At 34.5% G+C, this 24,624-nt stretch overlaps 1 protein-coding gene across 5 annotated transcripts in view; it reads right to left on the bottom strand.

The window, feature by feature from the left end:
• LOC109278177 (UDP-glucuronosyltransferase 2A1) overlaps positions 1-24,624 on the bottom strand; it is a 62,718-nt gene that overhangs the window by 15,368 nt on the left and 22,726 nt on the right. Inside the window, exon 1 of one of the 5 annotated variants that reach the window (XM_019468261.2) lies at positions 8,387-9,144. The exons of the other annotated variants lie outside the window; for them this stretch is intronic. Coding sequence (XP_019323806.2) covers positions 8,387-9,110 — 724 coding nt within the window. The 5' untranslated portion in view covers positions 9,111-9,144. Of the gene's footprint in view, positions 1-8,386; positions 9,145-24,624 lie in introns of those variants that run through there. 5 annotated transcript variants of the gene reach the window in all.

The raw sequence follows: 24,624 nt of genomic DNA, 5'->3' as shown, positions 1-24,624 counted from the left end.
CCTCATTTCATTTGAATCTATTTTATTATATATATATTTAAAATTTTTCATACGTTTTCCAACCTTTTTTCCTTTCCTTTTCCTTTCTTTCTTTCTTTTTTTTCCTTTTCTCTTCTTTCCCTTTTTTCTCTATTCTACCAAGCTTCTTTCATCCACAAGACCAAAACACACCTAGGATCTAGAATTCTTCATTTGATTTTTAAATTTTTATTTATTTTATTCTTTTTCTTCCTTCAAAATGATGAAGCAAAGGAATTCACTCTAAAAGAAAGAATAGGAGTAAATGAGAGCCAGGGACTTAATCAAAACAGATATGAACAAGATGTCTGAACCAGAATTTAGAATCATAGTTAGAATACTAGCTCGGATTGAAAAAAGTGTAGAATCCCTTTCTGGGAGATAAAAGGGTTAAAATTTAGTCAGGACAAAATAAAAAACGTTACAACTGAGCTGTGATCTCAAATGGATGCCATGGTGGCAAGGATGGATAAAACAGAACAGTGAATCAGCAGTATAGGGGACAAACTTATGGAAAAAAATGAACCAGAAAAAAAGAGGGAAACTAAAGCAAAAGAGTGTGATATAAAATCTAGAGAACTCGCTGCCTCATTAAAAAAGGAATAACATCTGAATCATAGGGTTCCCAGAAGGTGAACCGAGAAAAAAAGGGGTACAAGTTTTATATGAGCAAATCATAGTAGAAAACTTTCCTAACCTGGGAAAAGACACAGCATTCAAATCCAGGAAGCACAGAGAACTCCCATTAGATTAGACAAAAAACAACCATCAACAAGGCATATCATAGAGAAATTCACAAAATACACAGAGAAGGAAAGAATCATGAAAGAAGCAAGGGAAAAAAGTCCTTAATCTACAAGGGAAGGCAGATCAGTATCATTGTAGACCTATCCACAGAAACTTGGCAGGCCAGAAGGGAGTGGCAGGATATATTTAACATGGTGAATCTGAAAAAATGGAGCCAAGAATTCTTCACCCAGCAAGGCTGTCATTCAAAATAGAAGGAGAGATAAAGAGTTTCCCAGACAAACAAAAACTAAAGGAGTTTGTGACCACTACACCAGCCCTGCAAGAAATTTTAAGGGGGACTCTCTGAAGGAAGAAATGATGAAACAAAACAAAACAAAAAGTCCCAAAGCATCAAAGACTAGAAAGCACCAGAGAACACCACCAGTGATTCCAACTCTATAGGGTACACAATGGCAATAAATTCATATCTTTCAGTACTGACTCTAAATGTCAATGGACTAAACGCTCCAATTAAAAGACAGGGTAACAGAAGGATAAGAAAACAAGATCCATCTATATGTTGTTTACAAGAGATCCATTTGAGACCTAAAGACCAGATTGAAAGTAAAGGGTTGGAGAACCATCTATCATGCTAATGGTAGCCAAGAGAAAGCCGAAATTGCCATACTTATATCAATCTAAGTTTTAAAATTAAGATGGTAACAAGAGTTGAAGAAGGGTGTTATATCATAGTTAAGAGGTCTATCCACCCAGAATACCTAAAAATTCTAAACATTTGTGCCCCCATGTGTAAACATGCAAATATATAAATCAACTAATCACAAGCATAAAGAAACACATTGACAATAATACCATAATAGTAGGGGACTTCAACACCCACTTACAGATGGAAAGTTCATCTAAGCAGAAAATCAACAAGAAAACAATGGTTTTGAATGACACACTGGACCAGATGGACTTAACAGATATATTCAGAACATTTCATCCTAAAGCAGCAGAATACACATTCTTCTCCAGTGCACATGGAACATTCTCCAGAATAGATCATAAACTGGGATGAAATCATCCCTCAACAAATACAAAATCGTACCATGTATATTTTCAGACCACAACACTATGAAACTCGAAATCAACCACAAGAAAAAATTTGGAAAGATAACAAATACTTGGAGACTAAAGAACATCCTACTAAAGAAGGAATGGGCTAACCAAGAAGTTAAAGAGGAAATTAAAAAGGACATGGAAGCCAATGAAAATGATAACACCACAGCCCAAAACCTCTGGAACACAGCAAAGGCAGTCATAAGAGGGCAGTATATAGCAATCCAGGCCTTCCCAAAGAAGAAAGAAAGGTCACAGATACACAACCTAACTTTACACCTTAAAGAGCTGGAAAAAGAATAACAAAACCCCAACCCGGCAGAAGACAGGAAATAATAAAAGATTGGAGAAGAAACCAATGCTATCATAAAAAAATAAATAAAAGAAAGAAAGAAAGAAAGAAAAAGCAAAAACAAAGTAAAAACAAAAAGCAGTAGAAGAGATCAATGAAACAGGAATTGATTCTTTGAAAGAATTAACAAAATTGGTAAATGCCTAGCCAGTCTGATCAAAAAGAAAAAGGAAACAACCCAAATAAATAAAATCAAGAATGAAAGAGGAGAGATCACAATCAACACTGCAGAAATACCAACAATAATAAGGGAATATTATGTGCAATCATATACCAATAAGATGGGCAATATGGAAGAAATGGACAAATTCCTAAACACATATAAACTACTAAAACTCAAATAGGAAGAAATAGAAAATTTGAACAGGCCCATAACCAGGAAGAAAATCAAATTAGTAACCAAAAATCTCCCATAAAACAGGAGTCCAGGGCTGGATGGCTTTCCAGGGGAATTCTACCAAACATTGAAGGAAGAATTAACACCTATTCTTTTGAAGTTGTTCCAAAAAAAACAGAAATGGAAGGAAAACTTCCAGACTCATTCTATGAAGCCAAAATTACCTTGATTCCAAAATCAGAGAAAGACCCCAGTAAAAAGGAGACCTACAGACCAATTTCTCTGATGAACATGGATGCAAAAATTCTCAACAAGATATTAGCCAACCAGATCCAACAATACTTTAAAAGAATTATTTATCAGGACCAAATGAGGTTCATGCCTGTGATGCAGGGCTGGTTCAATATCCACAAACCAATCAATGTGATACATCACATCAGTAAAAGAAAGGACAAGAACCACATGATCCTCTCAACAGATGCAGAGATAGCATCTGACAAATTACAGCATCCTTTCTTGATAAAAACCTTCAGGAAAGTAGGGATAGAAGGATCATACCTCAAGATCATAAAAGCCATATATGAAAGACCCACTGCTAATATCATTCTCAATAGGGAAAAACTGAGAGCTTTCCCCCTAAGTTCAGGAATATGACAGGGATGTCCACTGTCACCACTGTTATTCAGAATATGTTTATCTTTGTAAGAAACCATCAAAATGTCTTCCAAAGTGGCTGTACCATTTTGCATTCCCACTCGCAGAATGTGAGAGTTCCTGTTCCACAACTTGCCAGCATTTAGCCTTTGTCACTATTCTGCATTTTGACCATTCTAATAGATGTAGAGTACTATCTTATTATTTTAATTTGCATGGCACATGATATGGAGCATCTTTATATATGCTTATTTGCCAACTGTATATCTTCTTTGGTGAGGTGTCTCTCTTTGTCCTATTTTTAATTGTTATGTGTTTTCTTATTATTGAGTTTTAAGAGTTTAAAAACATATATAACAATCTTTTATCAGATATGCCTGTTGCAAATATGTTCTATCAATCAGCGTCTTATCTTTTCATTCTCTTGACACTGTCTTTTATAGAGCAGAAGTTTTTTAATTTTGTTGAAGTCCAGCTTATTCATTATTTTTATTTTGTGTCTTTGGTGTTGTTTATAAAAAGCCATTGACATACCCAACATCATCTATGTTTTTTCCTATGTTATCTTCTAGAAGTTTTATAGTGTTGGGTTTTACATTTAGATCTATGATTCACTAATAGCTAAATTTTGTGAAGGGTATATGTTCTGTACCTACATGCTTTTTTTTTTTTTTTTTTTTTTGCATGTGGATATCCGGTTGTTCCAGCATCATTTCTTGAAAAGACTATCTTTATCTATTGTACTACTTTTGCTTCCTTGTCAAAGATCAGTTGACTCTCTTGTGTGGGTCTATTCCTGGCCTCTCTATTATTTCCTTTTCTTGTCTTAGTCCCTTAGCTAGAACTTTCAGTATTACATTAAAGCGGTATGGAGAGAGATGACATCTTGCCTAGTATACGATCTTGGAAGAAAAGCTTTCAGTTTTCCATCATTAAAGATGATTTTAGCTGTAGGATTTTATTTTTAACTTTTTTTGTTTTTGTTTTTTAGCTATATGTTTTTTATGGATATTATTTATCAAATTGAAGAAAGTCCTTGTTATGCCTAATTTACTGAGAATTTTTAACATGAATTGGGGTTGGATTTTAACAAATAATTTTTCTGCATCTATTGATATCCTCTTGTGTTTTTTGTTTGTTTGTTTGTTTGTTTTTTTTTTAGTCTCTTGTGATGGGTAACATTAATTGATTTTTGAATGGTGAACTGGTCTTGCATACTTAGAGTAAATCCTACCTGATGATGGTATATAATTTTTTTTATACATTGTTGGATTCACTTTGCTAATATTTTGTTAAGGATTTTGGATCTATGTTTATGAGAAATATTGGTCTATAGTTTTCTTTTGCTGTAATGTTTTTGTCTGGTTTTGATATTTGGACAATACTGGCACCATAGAATGACTTAGGAAGTATTCCCTCTGCTTCTATCCTCTAAAAGTGATTATAGAAAATTAGTATAATGTCATTATTAAATATTTTGTAGAGGGGGCAGCTGGGAGGCTCAGTCAGTTAAGCATCTGACTCTTGGTTTCGGCTCAGGTCATGATCTCATGGTCATGGGATTGAGCCCCATGTTGGGCTCCATGCTGAGCATGGAGCCTGCTTGGAATTCTCTCTCCCTCTTTCTCTGCCTCTTTCTCTGTCTCTCTATCAAAATAAATAAATAAACATTTAAGAAAAAAATATTTAGTAAAATTCACCAACAAACAGCCTGGTGCTTTCTGTCTTGGATGAGTAATTATTAACCCAATTTATTAGATACAGGGTTATTTAGATTGTCTACTTGTCCTCGTGTGAGATTTGGCAAATTATGTATTTCAAGGAACTGTGTTTTTCATGGAATTTGTGGGCAAATAATTATTCATAGCGTACACTTGTTATCCTTTTTAATGTCCATAGCATCCGTAGTGATATCCTTTCTTTTAAGTTTTTTATTTTGTTTAGGTTGGCTAGAGTCTGATCAATTTTATTGATCTTTTCAACATATCACATTTTTTTTCCTTGATTTTTTCTGTTGATTTCCTGTTTTCTGTTTCATTGATTTCTGCTTTTTTTTTTTTTTAAATTTTTTTTTTCAACGTTTTTTTTATTTATTTTTGGGACAGAGAGAGACAGAGCATGAACGGGGGAGGGGCAGAGAGAGAGGGAGACACAGAATCGGAAACAGGCTCCAGGCTCCGAGCCATCAGCCCAGAGCCTGACGCGGGGCTCGAACTCACGGACCGCGAGATCGTGACCTGGCTGAAGTCGGACGCTTAACTGACTGCGCCACCCAGGCGCCCCTGATTTCTGCTTTAATTCTTATTATTTATTTTCTTCTGCTTACTTTGAATTTAATTTACTCTTCTTTTGCTAGTTTTCCAAGGTGGAAATTTAGATTGTTGATTTTAGATCTTTCTTTTCCTTTTTTATATTGAGGTATAATTGACATACATTGTATTAATTTCAAATGTACAACATGGTGATTTCATATTTGCATATATTGCTAAATGGTCAACACAACACATCTAGTTTACATCCATAACCATACGTAGTTACAGAATTTTTTTCTTTTGATGACAACTTTTAAGACCTACTTTGTCAACAACTTTCAAATATGCTATGTAGTATTATTAACTATAGTCGCCATGCTGTACATTACATTTTCATGACTTTTTATTTTATAACCGCAAGTTTGTACCTTTTGCCTCCCTTCACCCATTTTACCCAGCCCCCACCCCTGCTTTGGTAATGACCAATCTGTTCTGTTTATGAGCTTGTTATTTTGTTTGTTTGCTTTTCTCACAGGTAACTGAAATTATATTGTGTTTGTCTTTCTCTGTCTGGTTTATTTCACTTAACATAAACCAAACTCGGGAATGAGAGTAGAATGCTGGTTAACAGTGCTTGGGGCTGGGGCAAATGGGGGTTGTTGGTCAAAAGGTACAAAATTCCAACCACAAGATGAGGAAGTTCTGGGGATCTATTATTCAACATAGTCACTATAGTTAACAATATTGTATTATATACTTGATAGTTGCTAGGAGAGTAGATATTGAATGAATAGTTTAATGATTTGTTAGATCCATTGACATCACTACAATTAAGTCAATGTAAAGAATAATGTAGATTTTAAAATATTCTGTGTCAAATATATATTTGTTAAAAAGAAAGGCAAAATGAATATTTAGTAATTGCTCCTATTGGCAAAAAAGAAAAAAAAGACATATATAAATACTTATGCTTAATGATGCATAGATAATATCTTGATGTAATGACAAGAATAGTTAATGATACTTATGTAGAGGAAATATGAAGCCAGTTATTATTCATTATATATATTTTTGTTCCGTTTGAATTTTTTTACCCATTTGTATTAGTTATCTTTTATTATGAGATTGAGAATTAAATCATATTCATGGTGCATTCAGAATTTCCTGATAAAGAAAATGAGAGAATGAAAATCAACAAAAGTACACAATCAAACAAACAAACAAACCTGTTAAAGATGATAGAGTTTAAAAATTACCATAGATCCTAAGGACTACATTTAATCCATAAAATTTATACATACAGAATCTTATAACTTTCCCCTATTTATGCATAATATGACAAATGTCCTAAAAACTTATTGATTAGAACTAGGAAAACATCCTTAGTTTTCAGAATATATTTATTTTTTTATATCTTGCATTTCTTTTCCTGACAATAGAATTGAGGCCAAGATACTGTCTGATTTACTTTAAATCCATAGAGCCCAACACACTGCCTACACCCAGGTAGTGTTTCTGGTGCTTGAATTATTTACTGTGAAATTGACATAGTATAGATTTAAATCATGTATAAACCTCAGGATTTTTAAAGTGGCTTCCTTTGAATATCCGTTTGTGAAAAAAGGTATCTACTGGAAGTCAGCATTATGGACTGACTTTTGTTCCTCTAACAATCATATGTTGAAATCTGATTATATTTTGAGTTAGGTCCTTTAAAGACATAATAAAGCTTAAGTGAGGTCCTAAGAGTGGGCCTTAATCCAATATCACTGGTCTTCTTATAAGAAGAGGGGGAGACACTGGGATTATATATACACAGAGGAAATACCATGAGAGAACATAGCAAAAAAAGTGGTCACATTACAAGCTAGGAGACAGGCCTGAAGAGAAACTGGCCTGGCAACACCTTGGTTATGGACTTCTAGCATCCAAACTATAAGAAGACAAATTTCTGTTGTTTCTGCCACTTAGTCTGTGGTATTTAGTTGTGGCAGACCTACAAAACTAATACAATCAGAGAGTTAAATTAGTTAATATTGATGGAATCAAATGAGAGCTATCTGTGTAAAAATAACAAAGCAAAACCATTCCTGATAGAAAAATGCAAACCATTAAAAATAGATGGAATATATATGTAAGTAGTGAAGTAAAAAAAACATGCTTCTTTCAACACCTAAAGCTATAATTTTTTACAGTTTTCCATTTCATTGTTCAGGTTTCTGTGTAGTACTCCCTGAAGAAGTACAAAGCATCCTAGGAAACTTTTCAGTATGACTAGCTACGATGAAACAGTTCACTTAAGACTTACTGAAGCTTCATCCGAAATTTACGAAAGGGATAAGAATGTCAGGGACTCAGATTCAACACAGAGAATACTATAAATTTTGAATGTAATAATCCATGATTCTCAAAATTTGTGGGTCACAATTCAGACAAAATAAATTACATGCAAAGTTAATCCCATTGTTAATATAGCTCAGTTTTCAGTTTATTAGTGGAATAAGGCAAGGAGATTATGTTATTCTTACAACAAATGTTACACTTTTTTGACCAATAAAAAGTCAAATCTCTTCCACTATAAAAACTCAGTGTACAAGACTTTTTTGTGATACCCTATATTGGACAAAAAATACATCTTCCATTAGGTTGACATTTATTAGTATGTTTCATATTTTGTTTTGTTTTGATAACAATCTTTAAGTATTAAGGTTTCTTACAAAATGGTTAGATGACTTTAAAGAAAGGGTAACCAAGACTTTTCTTGCCTCTCCCTCCCAATTGGTTGTTGATAACAGTCATTGCTATCACTTATGAAGTTTCATGTGAAAGTGAAACTTAAAAATACACTCTTTTCATTTTCCTAGGCTTTTCTTAAACCACCTAATTTTCTTAACTCCTTTAGAATGAGGAGCACTCTCTTACCTAATGCATCACTGTAAAACTGGTCCCAAAGCTGAGTATCATATTGTTGGATCCAGAAGTCAAAGAAAATGGAGAACATTAAATTTTTTACCCTTTCCAGGAAGGTCATTCTCTCTGATAGTGCCGCCACGTCAACAGGCACATAAGAAAGTGGAACCGGAAGTTTCCCACAATATTTTTCCAGCGTGTAACCCATGGAATACCTTATTGTATACACAAAAGGGACTGCCAGCAACTCAGCAATCAGCTCTCCACAGGGTAACACCGGGTCTATGACCATTACATTGTAGTTGGTTTCCTGGAGTTTCTTCATCATTGACTGGTTGTAGACTACACTCTCACACTGGAGTTTTAAATGCCCGGTTATTTGAAGAAGGAATTGTTGCAGTTTCATTGTTGACTGCCAGAGTGACAATGTTGGCATAACATTAGCAGCTATATCTAAAAAGTCATTTAGCGTTTTCTCAGCAGTCTCTCTGTTTTGTGGCACAGGGACCACCTCAAAGTTCATTGCAGAAGGCTTGCTGTAGTCGATGATGAAACTCTGTGGAGACACCAACACGGTCACCTCGTGGCCCCTTTCTGTGAGTTCCTCCAGTATGATCTTTAGGTTGAGCCAGTGGCTCATGTCACAGGGCCACACCAGGACCTTCCCACAGAGTCCACAGCCAGCGTAGCAGAGCTGCAGAAGCACAATTGCTGAAATCCATTTGTTAGGGACCATGACAGCGGTTCCCTCAGCCACTGCTCTGCAGAGGTTAAATGTTTGCAGAGCACAGAGGTGAAGACGCAATTTAGATACAGATCAAGTTAAAAATTAATTTCTAGAGTTAGGAAATGATACCGTGTAGAGAACTTTGTCAGTAGCGTGCACCGGGCACAATACTATAGGATATTTGTTAGGAGAATGCATGAAATATTTAAATATTCTGGAGGAAATGGCTGCAGCATTTTAGGAGTTCATTTTAAATATATTAAAATAAAAATGATACTTTTCAATGGACACTTTTTAATTACAATAGAACCCATTTAAGAAAGTCTAGTAAATAATATGGTATATCTTATGGAACATGATGATTGAAAATTTGGGAAAACAAAAATGTAGGTCTTGACATAAATTTGGTTGTATGATAGTATGTGGACAAGATGCACACATCACATCACATCACAATAACAATAGGAAGAGTATGCTAAATATTATACTAAGGTACAATATTTCCAGGCTCCAGAAGATGCTATCACTCCAATGTGGAAAAAAATCTCACAAAGCTTCAGGATGTGGGTGCCTTTCATTGAGCCCAGTAGCAAACATGACAGAAGATGGGTTCTGAAGGTGAATGGAAGACAAGGAGAAAAAGAATGATGATGTGGAAATGATGGCCATTTAAGTATGCAGTTATCAGTTCAGTATGCATAGAGTCAAGGCTAACACAGAACAGTACAGACAAAGAAAATACTAGTTAAAACAGAACACTTTGGAGAGTCTTGAGTGCTATACTCTGGGATCAATTTCAGTTTCCACAAAAGAGGTCTACTCAGATTTTCAAATCATGTCCAGAAAATGATCATATGTGTCCTATAATAAAACTCTTCCAGAATCTAAATAGGATTTGAGTGGTAGGGAAAAAACAATCTGTAACAGGCTAAAAGTAAATATTAGGAAAACAAGACTTGATGAGTGTCAGGGAAAATATAATATTGGTTTGTGAATGGAAATCACAGAATGAGTCTTAAAAAACAGAGAAGTGCTCAGTTTGTGGTTTGACCAACCGGAGTATGGATAATGACTAGCAAAACCACAAAATGTTAGATAAGTAGTAGCTACGGAAAGGTTTTTGACCTTCAGTGTGTGAGTTAATAATTGGACATGTCTGTGGAAATATTAATTGGGCTGTGAACACTACAATCTCAAGGGAGGGGTACAATTTAGAAGTGTAGATGCTGTGTGCAATCATCCATCTATACTTTAACCCAATTTCAGTTCCTCTACAAATCCTTTAATATTTCATACCTCCAAAAGACAAGTTTTTAGCGCATAGTGTATGCCAGATTCTATATTATGCACAGGGCATAAACAAGAAAGACCACTTCAGGTTCAAAATGAGTTCACAGATTACTGCAGAAAATGTCATTGGAACCAATACTTATTCTACAAATATAATGGAGATGGATCTTAGATGGTCAGAACGAGTTGAGGAAGGCAAGCCCATGAAGGAAGTTGCTTCCTGGAAGAGAATAATGCAATAATGCTTTAGCTAAGTCTTTAAGAGTGCTTGGTAGCCACCAGGTTGAAAAGTATCATTTGGAAGTAAAAGAGAATACTAATGTATCTATGTTCTAAGAAGTGTAACATAGTTATATCAATGTTATATTCAGTGACAAAATTATATTCAATTAGATAAATTGACAGGGACATACTGAAATTTCAAGTCCCTTGAGAGTTTTTCTGTTGCACTAAAAAGAAGACCCAAAGTAGAATTGTTTAAAAGATGCAAAGATAAATCTAGCGTCAAATCTGCAGCCAATCCTGCATAATTAGAATTTGTTTATAAGGAAAGGAGGCTTCATGACTGAGATCCATAAATATTAACAGAGACCATAAATATTAACAGAAACAGAGACCATAAATACTAACACAGTGATTTGAAATATTATTCGAAATGAAGTATATAATTATTTTTTTCAGTGTTTAAGATGATGAAAGCAAAGCCTAAAAGCATAAGGAGCAAGAGATTAAAAAGAATAATTGCCGGGACACCTGGGTGATTCAATTGCTTAAGCATCAGACTTGATCTGGGCTCTGGTTGTGATCTCATGGTTTGTGAGTTTGAGACCTCCATCCGGCTCTTTGCTGATGGCACTGACACTGCTTGGGGTTCTGTCTCTCCCTCTCTCTACCCCTCCCCCATCTGTGCTCTCTCTCTAAAATACTCTCTGTCAAAATAAATAAATTAAAAAAAAAAAACCAAAAAGAATAATTGTGAAAAATTACTAAAGAACCAAAAATAATTTCTAGAAATTACAAATTCAACAAATGAAATTTAAAACTCAATAGATATAGTAAAGAGTAAATTAGATACCCCTGTAGAAATAAAACATAACCCAGAAGAGAAATCTTAAAGATAGTCTTTAGAATTAAGTTCTGAATAAAAACACATGGAATAGGAAATAGGATAGAATGGTTAAGAGACATGGAGATTAGACTAAGATATCTGCATCCAAACGTTGGTTTGACCTACTTGGTGTCTCCTCTCTCAACTCCTTTTCTACTCTTTAAAGCTGGCTCTTCTTCATGCAACCAGACTGCAAAACTAAGCCCTAAATTTTAGTTCTCTCAAACATATCTTCCAGTTTCTTTTAATTTTTTAATAATAATTTTAGACAAAAAAGTTACAAGTGAAGTATTGAGACTTCTTTATACCCTGCAGTAATTATTACTCTATCACTATTGTGTTGGCCTAATGGTGAATTACCATTTTCATGATTCCTTATGTAGTTACTAACTGGAATTTTACTGTAAAGGATTGTAAAAATATGTGAAAACATATGGTTAGTATAATTTGCATGGTTTTACAGTATCTCCCTACAAGATATGTATTAATTACATAGGGAGAATCCTGGCAGAAACTATCTTATATAAATTATAAAAATTATCAATAGTGATAATCGATTTATATTTTGTACCTCCAGATATGCCACACTGTGAAGGACACAAATTGCTTCTGTAGTATTCTTACCGAAAATGTAGAATCCCACTCTAATCATGAGAATATATCAGAAAACCCAAATTGAAGGATATATATGTATACATATATATGTATAATGCCTCATACTCTTCATAAAGAAGAGGCAAAGAAAGACTGTGTGAACTATCACAAGTTGGAAAAAAGTAAGGACCCTGGACAAATAAATGCAAGAGGGGAACCTGCATTATTTACTGGAAAGAAAAAAATTAGAAAGATAATTGACATTTTATAAGAATCCTAGTTTTGATCATTTTATTATGCTTATGTAAAATGTTATTATTAAAAACATAATTAAAATTTTTTCACTCTTTCTATTTTTAACTTTTTAATGTTTATTTTTGAAGGAGAGAGAGATAGTGTGTGAAGAGAGGAGAGATAGAGAGAGAGGGAGACACAGAATCTGAAACAGGCTCCAGGCTCTGAGCTGCCAGCACCAAGCCTGTGCGGGACTCCAACGCATGAACCAGGAGATCATGACGCTGAGCCGAAGTCGGACTCTTAACCCACTGAGCCACCCAGGCGCCCCATCATTCTTTCTATTTTTAATTGGCATTTAAGAAATTGCCTGTTTATTAATTTATTTATGCATATCAGTATAATGCATATAAATTTATTTTATTTTATATATTTTACCTAGCTATTATCATTATTTAAAATTTTTTTCAATTTATTTTTTGAGAGAGAGCAAGCCAGGGAAGGGCAGAGAGAGAGGGAGAGAGAAAAATCCCAAGCAGTTCTGTGCTGTCAGGGTAGAGCCCGACGCAGGGCTCCAACGCAGGAACTGTGAGTCAGAACCAGGAGTCAGATGCTTAACCAACTGAGAACCTCCCCCCCCCCCCCAGGGGCCTCTCAACTATTGTCATTATTTATTTTTATTATTCAGGTTGTCCCAGATTTTGGAAACTTTTCCATATATTGTTTCCTATTTCCTTTTGATATGACCCCATTCTTTTAAAGCAATTTTCACTTTCTATTACTATAAGATATTTCAGGCTTAGTTACTATTTTCACTGCCTCAACCTTAAAATCAACCATGTCTCCAAGGAACACTGTTTCATTTTAGTAGAGAATGGCCTTTAAAAATCAAGATGAGAATGCTAAATGTGTTCATTGCTACCGACATGTTAGTTTTAATCAGAAAGTAAACAAGCAAATATAATTGCACATCCTAATACTGTTATAAATCCCTATCTATAGTTGTTTCTATATCTAGCCTTCTCTGTTTATTCCCAAGTCCTTTCAACAGTGAGAAACCTGTCTCCAATACCACTTTATGCTTACTTATTTGATCAGTTTTAGTAGACACATAAAATAGTTTCAGAATTGTTAGTCTATAGACCTGTAAAAAATTTTTTTGCAACCAGAGTAAAATATTTGCCATATAGATTCATTTGTTAAAAGAACAGAGACAGCAGTCAAATTCCTTTGCATGGAGAGAATACTACCCCCATATGATTTTACAGGTATACACTAATAAAATTACAGGTAATAAATCTTTATTCCAAAGGTTGGTGGGAAGGAAGAGGAAGAAATATTCATTTCATTCATCTCCCCCCCCCCCCACCAAAAAAACAGTACAATCTTATAGGAAAATATTGAAATAGAAACATATTCAGAATCTATAATCACTCATGAATACAAAGGTATTTCTATTTCTATCAACACATGAGCAAAATGTACTACTAGGTATTTATCCAAAGGATACAAAAATGCTGATTTGAAGGGGTACATGCACCCCAATAGCAGCTCTATCAACAATAGCCAAATTATGGAAAAAATTCAAATGTGCATTGACTGATGAATGGATAAGAAAGATGTGGGATGGATACACACACACACACACACACTGGAATATTACTCGGCAATCAAAAAGAATGAAATCTTGCCATTTGCAACAACATGAATTGAACTACAGTAATATGCTAAGTAAAATAAATCAGTCAGAGAAAGACAGACATCATATGATTTCACTGATATGTGGAATTTAAGAAACAAAACAGGTGAACATAGGGGAAGGGAAGGAAAAATAAGGTAAAAACAGAGAGGGAGGCAAACCATAAAAGACTTAAATACAGAGAACAAACTGATGGTTGCTGGAGTGGAAATGGATGGAGATGGGCTAAATGGGTGATGGGCATTAGGGAGTGCTCTTGGGATGAACACTGGGTGTTATATGTAAGTGATGAATCATTGAAACCAAGATTACACTGAATGTTAACTAACATGAATTTAAATATGTAAATTAAAAAATAATAGTAATCAAATGAAATAAAATATGAGACTGCCCTATAATACCAACTTCTATTTAATATTAAATGGAAAATCTCACTAATCATAAGAAAAATATATTAAATACCTAAGAATTAAAAAGAATGTGACTGCCATATTGAAATTCAAAGAAACCTACAGCCACTGCCAAGTTATAGTTTTGCACAGAGTCAAGATTTAAATTTATATACGTAAATTATTATAAATTATAAAATATACAGATATTTTAATTATGTAATTCTATAAATTTATAATTATATATTTAATATATATAATTTTACATATATTAGAAGATGTCATACATATGTATTTTTTTTTAAGTCCCACATATGCATGTTTAACTAGATATGATATTACATAGGGTATTCTATATATAATATTATATAAGATATAATACTTTATGTAGATAGATATATTCAACTTTAAAAAACAATATGAATATCACTATGAACATAGATACACACACATATATAATATTGATGATTTTGGAATCACAAAGTCATTAGAATAAGAAGTAAACCATAATGGATAATTTATTAAAACAATGCAGTTCATGACTGCAATGTCAATTTCTTTGTAAAATGTTTTCTCTAAACCCCTTAACCTTGAATGTGTATTTATAGCAAGTATTCCAAAAACAGCATGGAAACTATTTTAATTTATTTCCCAGACTTAAATGTGACTTTGAGTAGATATTGAAGATTATCTTCTTTATCCATTCATCAGAGAAGGACAGATATCATGTATTTTCACTCATATGTGGACCTTGAAAAACTTAACCGAAGACCATGGGGGAAGGAAAGGAGAAAAAAAATAGTCACAAACAGAGGAGGGAGGCGAACCATAAGAAACTCTTAAATACAGAGAACAAACTGAGGGTGGACAGGGGTGGGGAAGAGGGGAAAATGGGTGATGGGCATTGAGGAGGGCACTTGTTGGGATGAGCACGGGGTGTTGTATGTAAGCCAATTTGACAATAAATTATATTCATAAAAAGATATTGAGGATCGTATAAAAAGAAATTATCTCAAATCCAACCTAATAAGTTGGAACTTTAATGAGACTTTATCCTAGTAGAGTCTTACCTTTCTCTTTGTTTTAAAGAAGATTTACCAATAGTAACACCTCAATCTACTCATATACATTCTCCTGTATTTTTTCTCTATTTCTGAGACAGCTAGAGTAGGACCATATACATCAAGACCTGTACAAAATTTCCTTCTCCCCAAATGTTCTCTGGGTGGTCTTTACTCCCCATGGTTCTCCTCTTCCACCTCCTTCTGGTTATAGTCTTATGCTGACTATGCCAAAGCTATATTTGTCATTTCCCCAGGACCATAATCTATCATTTTTCACACCCTTACTATATCATCTCCTACTTTTTATAAGCTTCATTACAGTTATGCAGATTTTATATTTACAATTTCAATTCTGAATTCCTACAAGTCACTCCAAATATGGATCTCCCTCACTCCAAGTAGAAAATATTATAAACAAGGAATTACAAAATAAGCATCTAAATAAACACCAAGAGAAATGCAAATAAAATGATATAAATATTCAATAATTAAACCGATTAAAGGCATTGATTATAGCTGAGTTGTCAAGGACATATTAAAATTATACACCTCAAATATTTTATTTTGTTAGTGGCATGGAATTACTTAGGACAAAACCATGAATGCAATCCTATAATCCCCTGGAGAAATCACTGGGGAACAGCTACTATAGTGCGTGTGCATGCTGTTTGCACACACACACACACACACACACACACACATTTACATTATACTTCAATTACACATACGTATGTGCAAAATTACTACATGGTGGTGTTTACTAAAGAATCCATGACTATGTGTCAGAGCTAACAATATTACCTAAACACTATTAATAATTGGTATCTGCTTTCTGTATTGGATCCCTCACTCCCCAGTTATAGACAAACATTAATATAACTTTCTTTACTGTTCCCTTTTGAAAGAATATAGTGTTATTTTCCTATTCTGTAAAAGAAAATGAGTGTTACATGACCAATACCAAATGATTTTTTTTTTTGGCCGGGGTGATTTTCCACTGGTTTATTTTCCTAAAAGCAGAGAAGTAAGGTTTGCGTTAATCCTAGAACCATGGGGATTCATATAAGGTCTTTAGTGAAATTAGTTGGGTGGACTTTGGGGATAAAGAGAACTCTGTTTATATACTGTACAAAATGATGTTTATGAATGAGAGTTACTAAATCTTAGCCTTTATTTCATTATCCATAAAAATGGAGTTAATGATATTTTGTTAGTATGTTGTGAAAATTGTAATACTAACAGAAATATTTAGGAAGATGCTTCAGCAGAGGGTTAAATCACTATATATTTTAATACTAAACTGAAGATAATGCCAAAAGAAAGTATGCCATCCACAGATTAACCACCTAGACATCAATATTGAGAAATAGGTCAGAGACACTTCCACATTCCAAAATACGACAGAATTCATAATATTATTTTGAACAAAAGTATTATTAACATAATCATAAAATCAACAAAAAATGGCAGACAAGAAAAATACAATGCTTAGTATGAGAAATAAATGAAAGTTAAATGTTGATTTTTATTTAGTTGGCTTAGTTTAGAAAGATGTGGAGTAAATACATAGAAGGATACACAGTGTAGAGTTTAAAAGGTGCAGTAAATATAACCTGAGTTTAAATTTTTTTTTAATTTTAAGTTTTTATTAAATTCTAGTTGGTTAACATGCAGTGTAATATCAGTTTCAGGTGCACAATTCAGTGGCTCAACACTTCCATATAACAGCCAGTGCTCACCACAACAAGTGCACTCCTTAATCCCCATTACCTATTTCACCCATTCCCCAACTCACCTCTCCTCTGGTAACCACCAGTTGGTTCTCTATAGTTAAGGGTCTGTTTCTTGGTTTGCCTCCTCTTTTTTCTCCCCTTTGTCATTTGTTTTATTTCTTAAGTTCCACATGTGAGTGAAATCATATATTTGTGCTTGACTGACCTATTTCGCTTAGCATTATGCTTGTTAGCTCCATCCATGTCATCACAAATGGCAAGATTTCATTCTTTTTTATGGATGAGTCATATTCCATTGTATATGTATATGGCTGAGTATATATATTCCATTATTTGGCTACTATAGATAATGCTGCTATAAACATCAGGGCGCATAATATCCCTTTGAATTTGTATTTTGTATTCTTTGGGTAAATACCTAGAGTGATTCCTGTTCCTGCCCATCTTCACCAGCATGTGGCTCTAGTTTGTGTTCCAGATTTTGGCCATTCTACGAGGTGTGTAGTAGTATCTAATTATCATTTTAATTTGAATTTCTCTAATGACAAATGATGTGGAGCATCTTTTCCTATGCTTATTTGCCATCTGTATGTCTTTGGTAAGGTGTCTGTTAATGTCTTTGAACCATATTTTCATTGGGTTATATGTTTTCTTAATGTTGAGTTTTAAGAATTCTGTTTATACTTATAATTGTTCTTTATCAGGCATGTCCTTTGCAAATATTTTCTCCCAGTCTATAGCTTGCATTCTCATTCTTTTGACATTGTCTTCCACAGAGCAGAAGTTTTTAATGAAACCCAGCTTAAAAACTATTTCTTGGGGCGCCTGGGTGGCTCAGTCGCTTAAGTGGCCGACTTTGGTTCAGGTCATGATCTCGCAGTCCGTGAGTTCGAGCCCCGTGTCTGGCTCTGTGCTGACAGCTCAGAGCCTGAAGCCTGTTTCGGATTCTGCGTCTCCCTCTCTCTGACCCTCCCCTGTTCATGCTCTGTCTTAAAAATAAATAAACGTTAAAAAAATTAAAAAAAAAACTATTTCTTTCATGGATTGTTTCCAAGAGTGAAGACATAGCATAATACAACAAAGTTAAAAAGAATTAAGTATGTTAGTTTAGTGAGGCACACGTACTAAAGTGTAGTAAAAATTTTCCCATAATTGGAGGAAATTCCTTCCTAATCTCTAAGTGGCATTATTCTATTATAGCATCATTAAATTAACATGTGGATTAAAATATTTTTTCCAACTTCCGTTTGAAATGTTACCTTCATGAAATATAAAGCATGGTCAGGTATTGAGCTTCTATTACCTTTGAGGGCTAGAAGAGTGTGATACATCAGAGATCTAGTATTTCCTTGGATGCCCATTGTCAAAAGTTAATAAAAAGTGTGATTGTCTTTGTGTTTGTATTTTTGATAGTATCTACATGGTCTGACATGTCAAGTTTAGTGCACATTTACATTATTAGGGAAATATATAAGCAGTAAAAGGCCTGTAACATGCAGAACAGTTGACCTGATCCAAAAATACTAAATTCTAAAAGTAATTACTATTTTTTATTTGTGTTTTTATATATATTAAAATGTTTATTTTGAGAGAGAGTGCACAAGTGCGGGGTGGGAGAGGGAGAGAGAGAGGGAGAGAAAGAATCTCAAGCAGGCTCCACACTCAGCGTGGAGCCTGACATAAGGCTCAGTCTCATGAACCATGAGATCATGACCTGAGCTGAAATCAAGAGTTGGATGCTTAACCAACTAAGCCTCCCAAGTGCCCCTAGAAGTAATTACTAATTTTTAATAAAGGAAATTAAGAATACTGCATGAAATAATCAATTGTTACTTTTCATTTTTTTTCTTCTCTTTTATATAGGTATCTAGTGCATAAAAGACTTTTTTTGAAATTTCAAGTATCCTGTGGCAGTGTACTAGATTACTAAGTTGTTGAACTAGTTCTTTATTGTAGTATTGTTAGATTGCATATTATTTTTTCTGGAACATGATCCTTCCTAGAAGGTAAACTTTTTAGTAGTATCTTGGAAGACATTGGGAAAGAGAGTTATTGTATCCATTTAACTTTTCAGAAATATTTAAAAAGTGACAATTTTCTTGAAGAGTAAAAAATGATGTATTTTAAAAATGTATGTATGTAAGTGGAGATGGGAGTTCTGTGGCTATAAAAATGATCTACAGAGGAGGGCATTTATTTATTGCCCAAGATTTCTCTTGAGGAACAGATTTCTCCAAGAGAGAAGCTTCTGCTTTACTAAACACATAATTTGTATAAGCTTATAGTTTGTTATATAAAGAAATCTCTGGGTACAATATCCATAGGCCCAGATATTAGTCTGTAGCATGTGTTGGAGCAAAGACTATTTTTCAGCATAATAAGACTTATGTCCATGAACTTTGGGCATCTGAATGGATCAATGCTGGTGTCATAAATGGATACGCTAGAGATTATCTGGACCTGGTTATTGCAGGTTAATGAAAGTTAATTGTTATCTTCCATGTGTTTTGCCAAGTTGCTCGTTATATAACAAATAGCTTGAAACTAGTCAAGGTGGAAGGTTTTACACCACAGATATTGGTAAATGCTATGCAAAAGTGTTTTTTTTTCTTTTTTCACCACAGAAAGCCAATTGGTAAACATTTATAGCACATCATCAGATACTGAAGTGCAAAAAAAGAGAGTGCATATGTAGAGAGAGCAAAGTAGAGTTCCAGGATTTAACAAATGGAGTACCTAAAAGCTAAAAGTATTTTTATTAGTTTTCCATTATTGAATGATTTAGAGTCTTAAAACAACTTTCTATTTAACTTTGACTCTGCTCCCAATTCTGCTTTAGACTAGAGAGCTTTTCTAGGCTGGCTTTGTTCATGTTCATGTGAATCAGACTCATCAGAGGGTGAGCTTATCTTAGAGGTCATCACTGCATGTTTTGCAGTTGTGTCTCTCATATCTCTGTGGGTCAATCTCCCAAGTTGTGTGTCCCTCAGCATTCAGCATGCCTGAAGGTTAAATCACAGAACAAAGAGTTCACAGCAATATGGATGGACCTTAAGGGTATCATGCTAAGTGAAACAAATTAGACAGTGAAAGACAAATACTGTATGATCTTACTTGTATGTAGAAAATAACAACAACAAACAACAAGCTTATGGATACAGAGAAAAGTTGGTGGCTACTGAAGGCACAGAGTGGGTAAAATAAGTAAGGGGGGTCAAAAGGTACAAACTTCTACTTATAAAATAAATAATGGGGAAGTAATATGTAGCAAACTAACTACAGTTAACAATACTGTGTTGTATACTTGAAACTTGTTAAGAGAGTGAATCTTAAGGCTTAAGATTAAAGACTTTCCCAGACAAACAAAAACTGAAGGAGTTCATGACCACTAAACCAACCCTGCAAGAGATCCTAAGGGGGACTCTGTGAGTGGAACACTGCACAGGCTACAAAGGACCAGAGACATCACCACAAGCATGAAACCTTCAGATAACACAACGACACTAAATCCATATCTTTCAATAATAACGTTGAATGTAAATGGGCTAAATGCTCAAATCAAAAGAGATAGGGTATCAGAATGGATTAAAAAAATCCATCTTTATGCTGTCTACAAGAGACCCATTTTAGACCTGAGGACACCTTCAGATTGAAAGTGAGGGGATGGAGAACCATCTATCATGCTACTGGAAGTCAAAAGAAAGCCAGAGTAGCCATACTTATGTCAGACAAACGAGATTTTAAACTAAAGGCTGTAACAAGAGAGGAAAAGGGCATTATATCATAATTACAGGGTCTACCATCAGGAAGAGCTAACAATTATAAATGGTTATGCCCCCAACTTGATGACACCCAAATATATACATCAATTAATCACAAACATAAACAATCCTATTGATAAGAATATGATAATTGCAGGGGACTTTAATACTCCACTTACAACAATAGATTGATCATCTAGGCAGAAAATCAGTAAAGAAACAATGGCCTTGGGCTCAGGTCATGATCTCACAGTTCGTGAGTTTGAGCCCCACGTTGGGCTCTGTGCTGACAGCAAGGAGCCTGCCTGCGATTCTCTCTCTCCCTCTCTCTCTGCCCCTCTTCCACTCTCTCTGTCTCTCAAAATAAATAAACTTAAAAAAATTTAAAAAAAGTAACAATGTCCTTGAATGATACACTGGACTACATGGATTTTACACATATATTCAGAAGTTTTCATCCAAAAGCAGCAGAATACACATTCTTCTCAAGTGCAAATGGAACATTCTCCAAGATAGATCACAAATGGGGTCACAAAACAGCCCTCAATAAATATAAAATAATTGACATCATACCGTGCATATTTTCAGATCACAATGCCATGAAACTTGAAATCAACCACATGAAAAAAACTGCAAAGCCTCCAAATGCATGGAGGTTATAGAATATCCGACTAAAAGCAGAATGGGTCAACAAGGCAATTAAAGAAGAAATTAAAAAAGACATGGAAGCAAATGAAAATGAAAACATGGAGGTCTAAACCTTTTGGGATTCAGCAAAAGCAGTCCTAAGAGGAAAATACATTATAATCCAGTCCTATCTCAAGAAATGAGAAAAATTCCAAATACAAAACAAAACAGCACACCTAAAGGAACTAGAAGCAGAACAGCAAGGAAACCCCAAAGTAAGCAGAAGAAGAGAAATAATAAAGATTAGAGCAGAAATAAACAACATAGAATCCAAAAGAACCAGTAGAACAGATTAATGAATCTAAGTCCTGGTTTTTTTGAAAAAAAAAAAAAATAAATAAACAAAATTGATTAACCCCTAGCCAGACTTCTCAAAAAGAAAAGAGAGAGGACCCAAATAGATAAAATCACAAATGAAAGAGGACAGATCACAACCAACACCACAGAAATACAAACAATTATTAGAGGATACTATGAAGAATTATATGCCAACAAACTGGACAACCTGGAAGAAATGGATAAATTCCTAGACATCCACATGCTACCAAAACTCAAATGGGAAGAAACAGGAAATTTGAACAGACCCATAACCGTGAAGAAATTGAATCAGTTATCAAAAATCTCCCAACAAATAAGAGTCCAGGACCAGATGGCTTCCCAGGGAAATTCTACCAGACATTTAAAGGAGAGTTAATACCTACCCTTCTCAAGCTGTTCCAAGAAATAGAAATGGAAAGAAAGTTTCCAGACTCATTCTATGAAGCCAACATTACCTTGATTTCTAGAGCAACAGAGACATCACTAAAAAAGAGAATTACAGGCCAATATCCGTGATGAATACGGATGGAAAAATTCTCAACCAGATACTAGAAAATCTAATTCAACAGTATATTAAAAGAATTATTCACTATGATCATTTGGGATTCATTCCTGGGCTGCAAGACTGGTTCAATATTCGCAAATCAATCAATGTGATACATCATATTAATAGAAGAAAGGATAAGAACCATATGATCCTATCAATAGTTGCAGAAAAAGCATTGGATAAAATACAGCATCCTTTCTTAATAAAAGCCCTCAAGAAAGTCAGGATAGAAGGAACATACCTTAACATCATGAAAGCCATATATGAAAAGCCCATAGCTAATATCATCCTCAATGGGGAAAAACTGAGAGCTTTCCCCCTGGCATCAGGAACACGATAGGAATGTACACCCTCACCACTGTTGTTTAACATAGTGTTGGAAATCCTAGCTTCAGCAATCAGACAACAAAATGAAATAAAAGGCATCCAAATAGGCAAAGTAGAGGTCAAACTTTCACTTTTCACAGATGACATAATACTCTATATCGAAAACCTAAAAGGCTCCACCAAAAGGCTGCTAGAACTGATACATGAATTCAGCAAAGTTGTATGGTACAAAATCAAGGTACAAAAGTCGGTTGCATTTGTAAACACCAATAATGAAGCAACAGAAAGAGAAATCAAGAAATTGATCTCATTTACAATTGCATCAAGAACCATAAAATACTTAGGAATAAACCTAACCAAGGATGTAAAAGATCTGTATGCTGAAAACTATAGAAAACTTATCAAGGAAATTGAGAAGATACAAAGAAATGGAAAAACATTCCATGCTCATGGATTGGAAGAATAAATGTTGTTAAAATGTCAATACTACCCAAACCAATCTACACATTCAATGCAATCCCAATCAAATTTGCACCAGCATTCTTCTCAAAGCTAGAACAAACAATCCTAAAATTTGTATGGAACCACAAAAGACCCTGAGTAGCCTGAGTAATGTTGAAAAAAAAAAGTGAGAGGCATCACAATCCCAGACTTTAGTCTCTACTACAAAGCTGTAATCATCAAGACAGATTGGTATAGGCACAAAAACAGACACAAAGACCAATGGAATAAAATAGAGAACCCAGAACTGGACCCACAAATGTATGGCCAACTAATCTTTGACAAAGGAGGAAAGAGTATCCAACGGAAAAAGACAGTCTCCAGCAAATGGTGCTGGGAGAAATGGACAGCAACATGCAGAAGAATGAAACTGGACCACTTTCTTACACCATACACAAAAATAAACTCAAAATGGATGAAAGACTCAAAGGTGAGAGAGGAAACCATGAAAACCCTAGAGGAGAAAACAGGCAACAACCTCTTTGACCTCAGCTGCAGCAACTTCTTACTTGACACGTCTCTGAAGGCAAGGGAAATAAAAGCAAAAATGAACTATTGGGACCTCATCAAGATAAAACCTTCCGCACTGTAAACAGTCAACAAAACTAAAAGGCAATCGACAGAATGGTAGAAGATATTTGCAAATGACATATTGGATAAAGGGTTATAACCAAAATGTACAAAGAACATACCAAACTCAACACCCTAAAAACAAATAATCTGGTGAATAAATGGGCAAAAGACATGAATAGACACCTTTCCAAAGGAAATATCCATATGGCCAACAGACACATGAAAAGATGCTAAACATCTCTCATCATCAGGGAAATACAAATGAAAACCACACTGAGATACCAACTCACACTTGTCAGAGTGACCAAAATGAACAACTCAGGAAACAACAGATATTGGTGAGGATGCAGAGAAATGAGAACCCTCTTGCACTGTTGGTGGGAATGCAAACTGGTGGAATCGCTCTGGAAAACTGTAGAGGTTCCTCAAAAAATTAAAAATAATAAAAAAATAAAATAAAAAATAAAAAAATAAAAAAAATCCTATAACCCAGCAATAGCACTACTAGGAATTTATCCAAAGGATACAGGAGTGCTGATTCAGAGGGGCACATGTACCGACTGTTTATAGCAGCACTTTCAACAATAGCCGAATTATGGTAAGAGCCCAAATGTCCATCAACTGATGACTGGATAAGGAAGATGTGGTTTATATATATGATGGAATACTACTTGGCAATTGGAAAGAATGAAATTCTG

The sequence above is a fragment of the Panthera pardus genome, unplaced genomic scaffold, assembly GCF_024362965.1.
Source record: "Panthera pardus isolate Hobbes unplaced genomic scaffold, ASM2436296v1 HiC_scaffold_13, whole genome shotgun sequence".
Classification (NCBI taxonomy): domain Eukaryota; kingdom Metazoa; phylum Chordata; class Mammalia; order Carnivora; family Felidae; genus Panthera; species Panthera pardus.
Note: the sequence above shows the minus strand (reverse complement) of the source record. Positions and strands in the feature narration are given on the sequence as shown.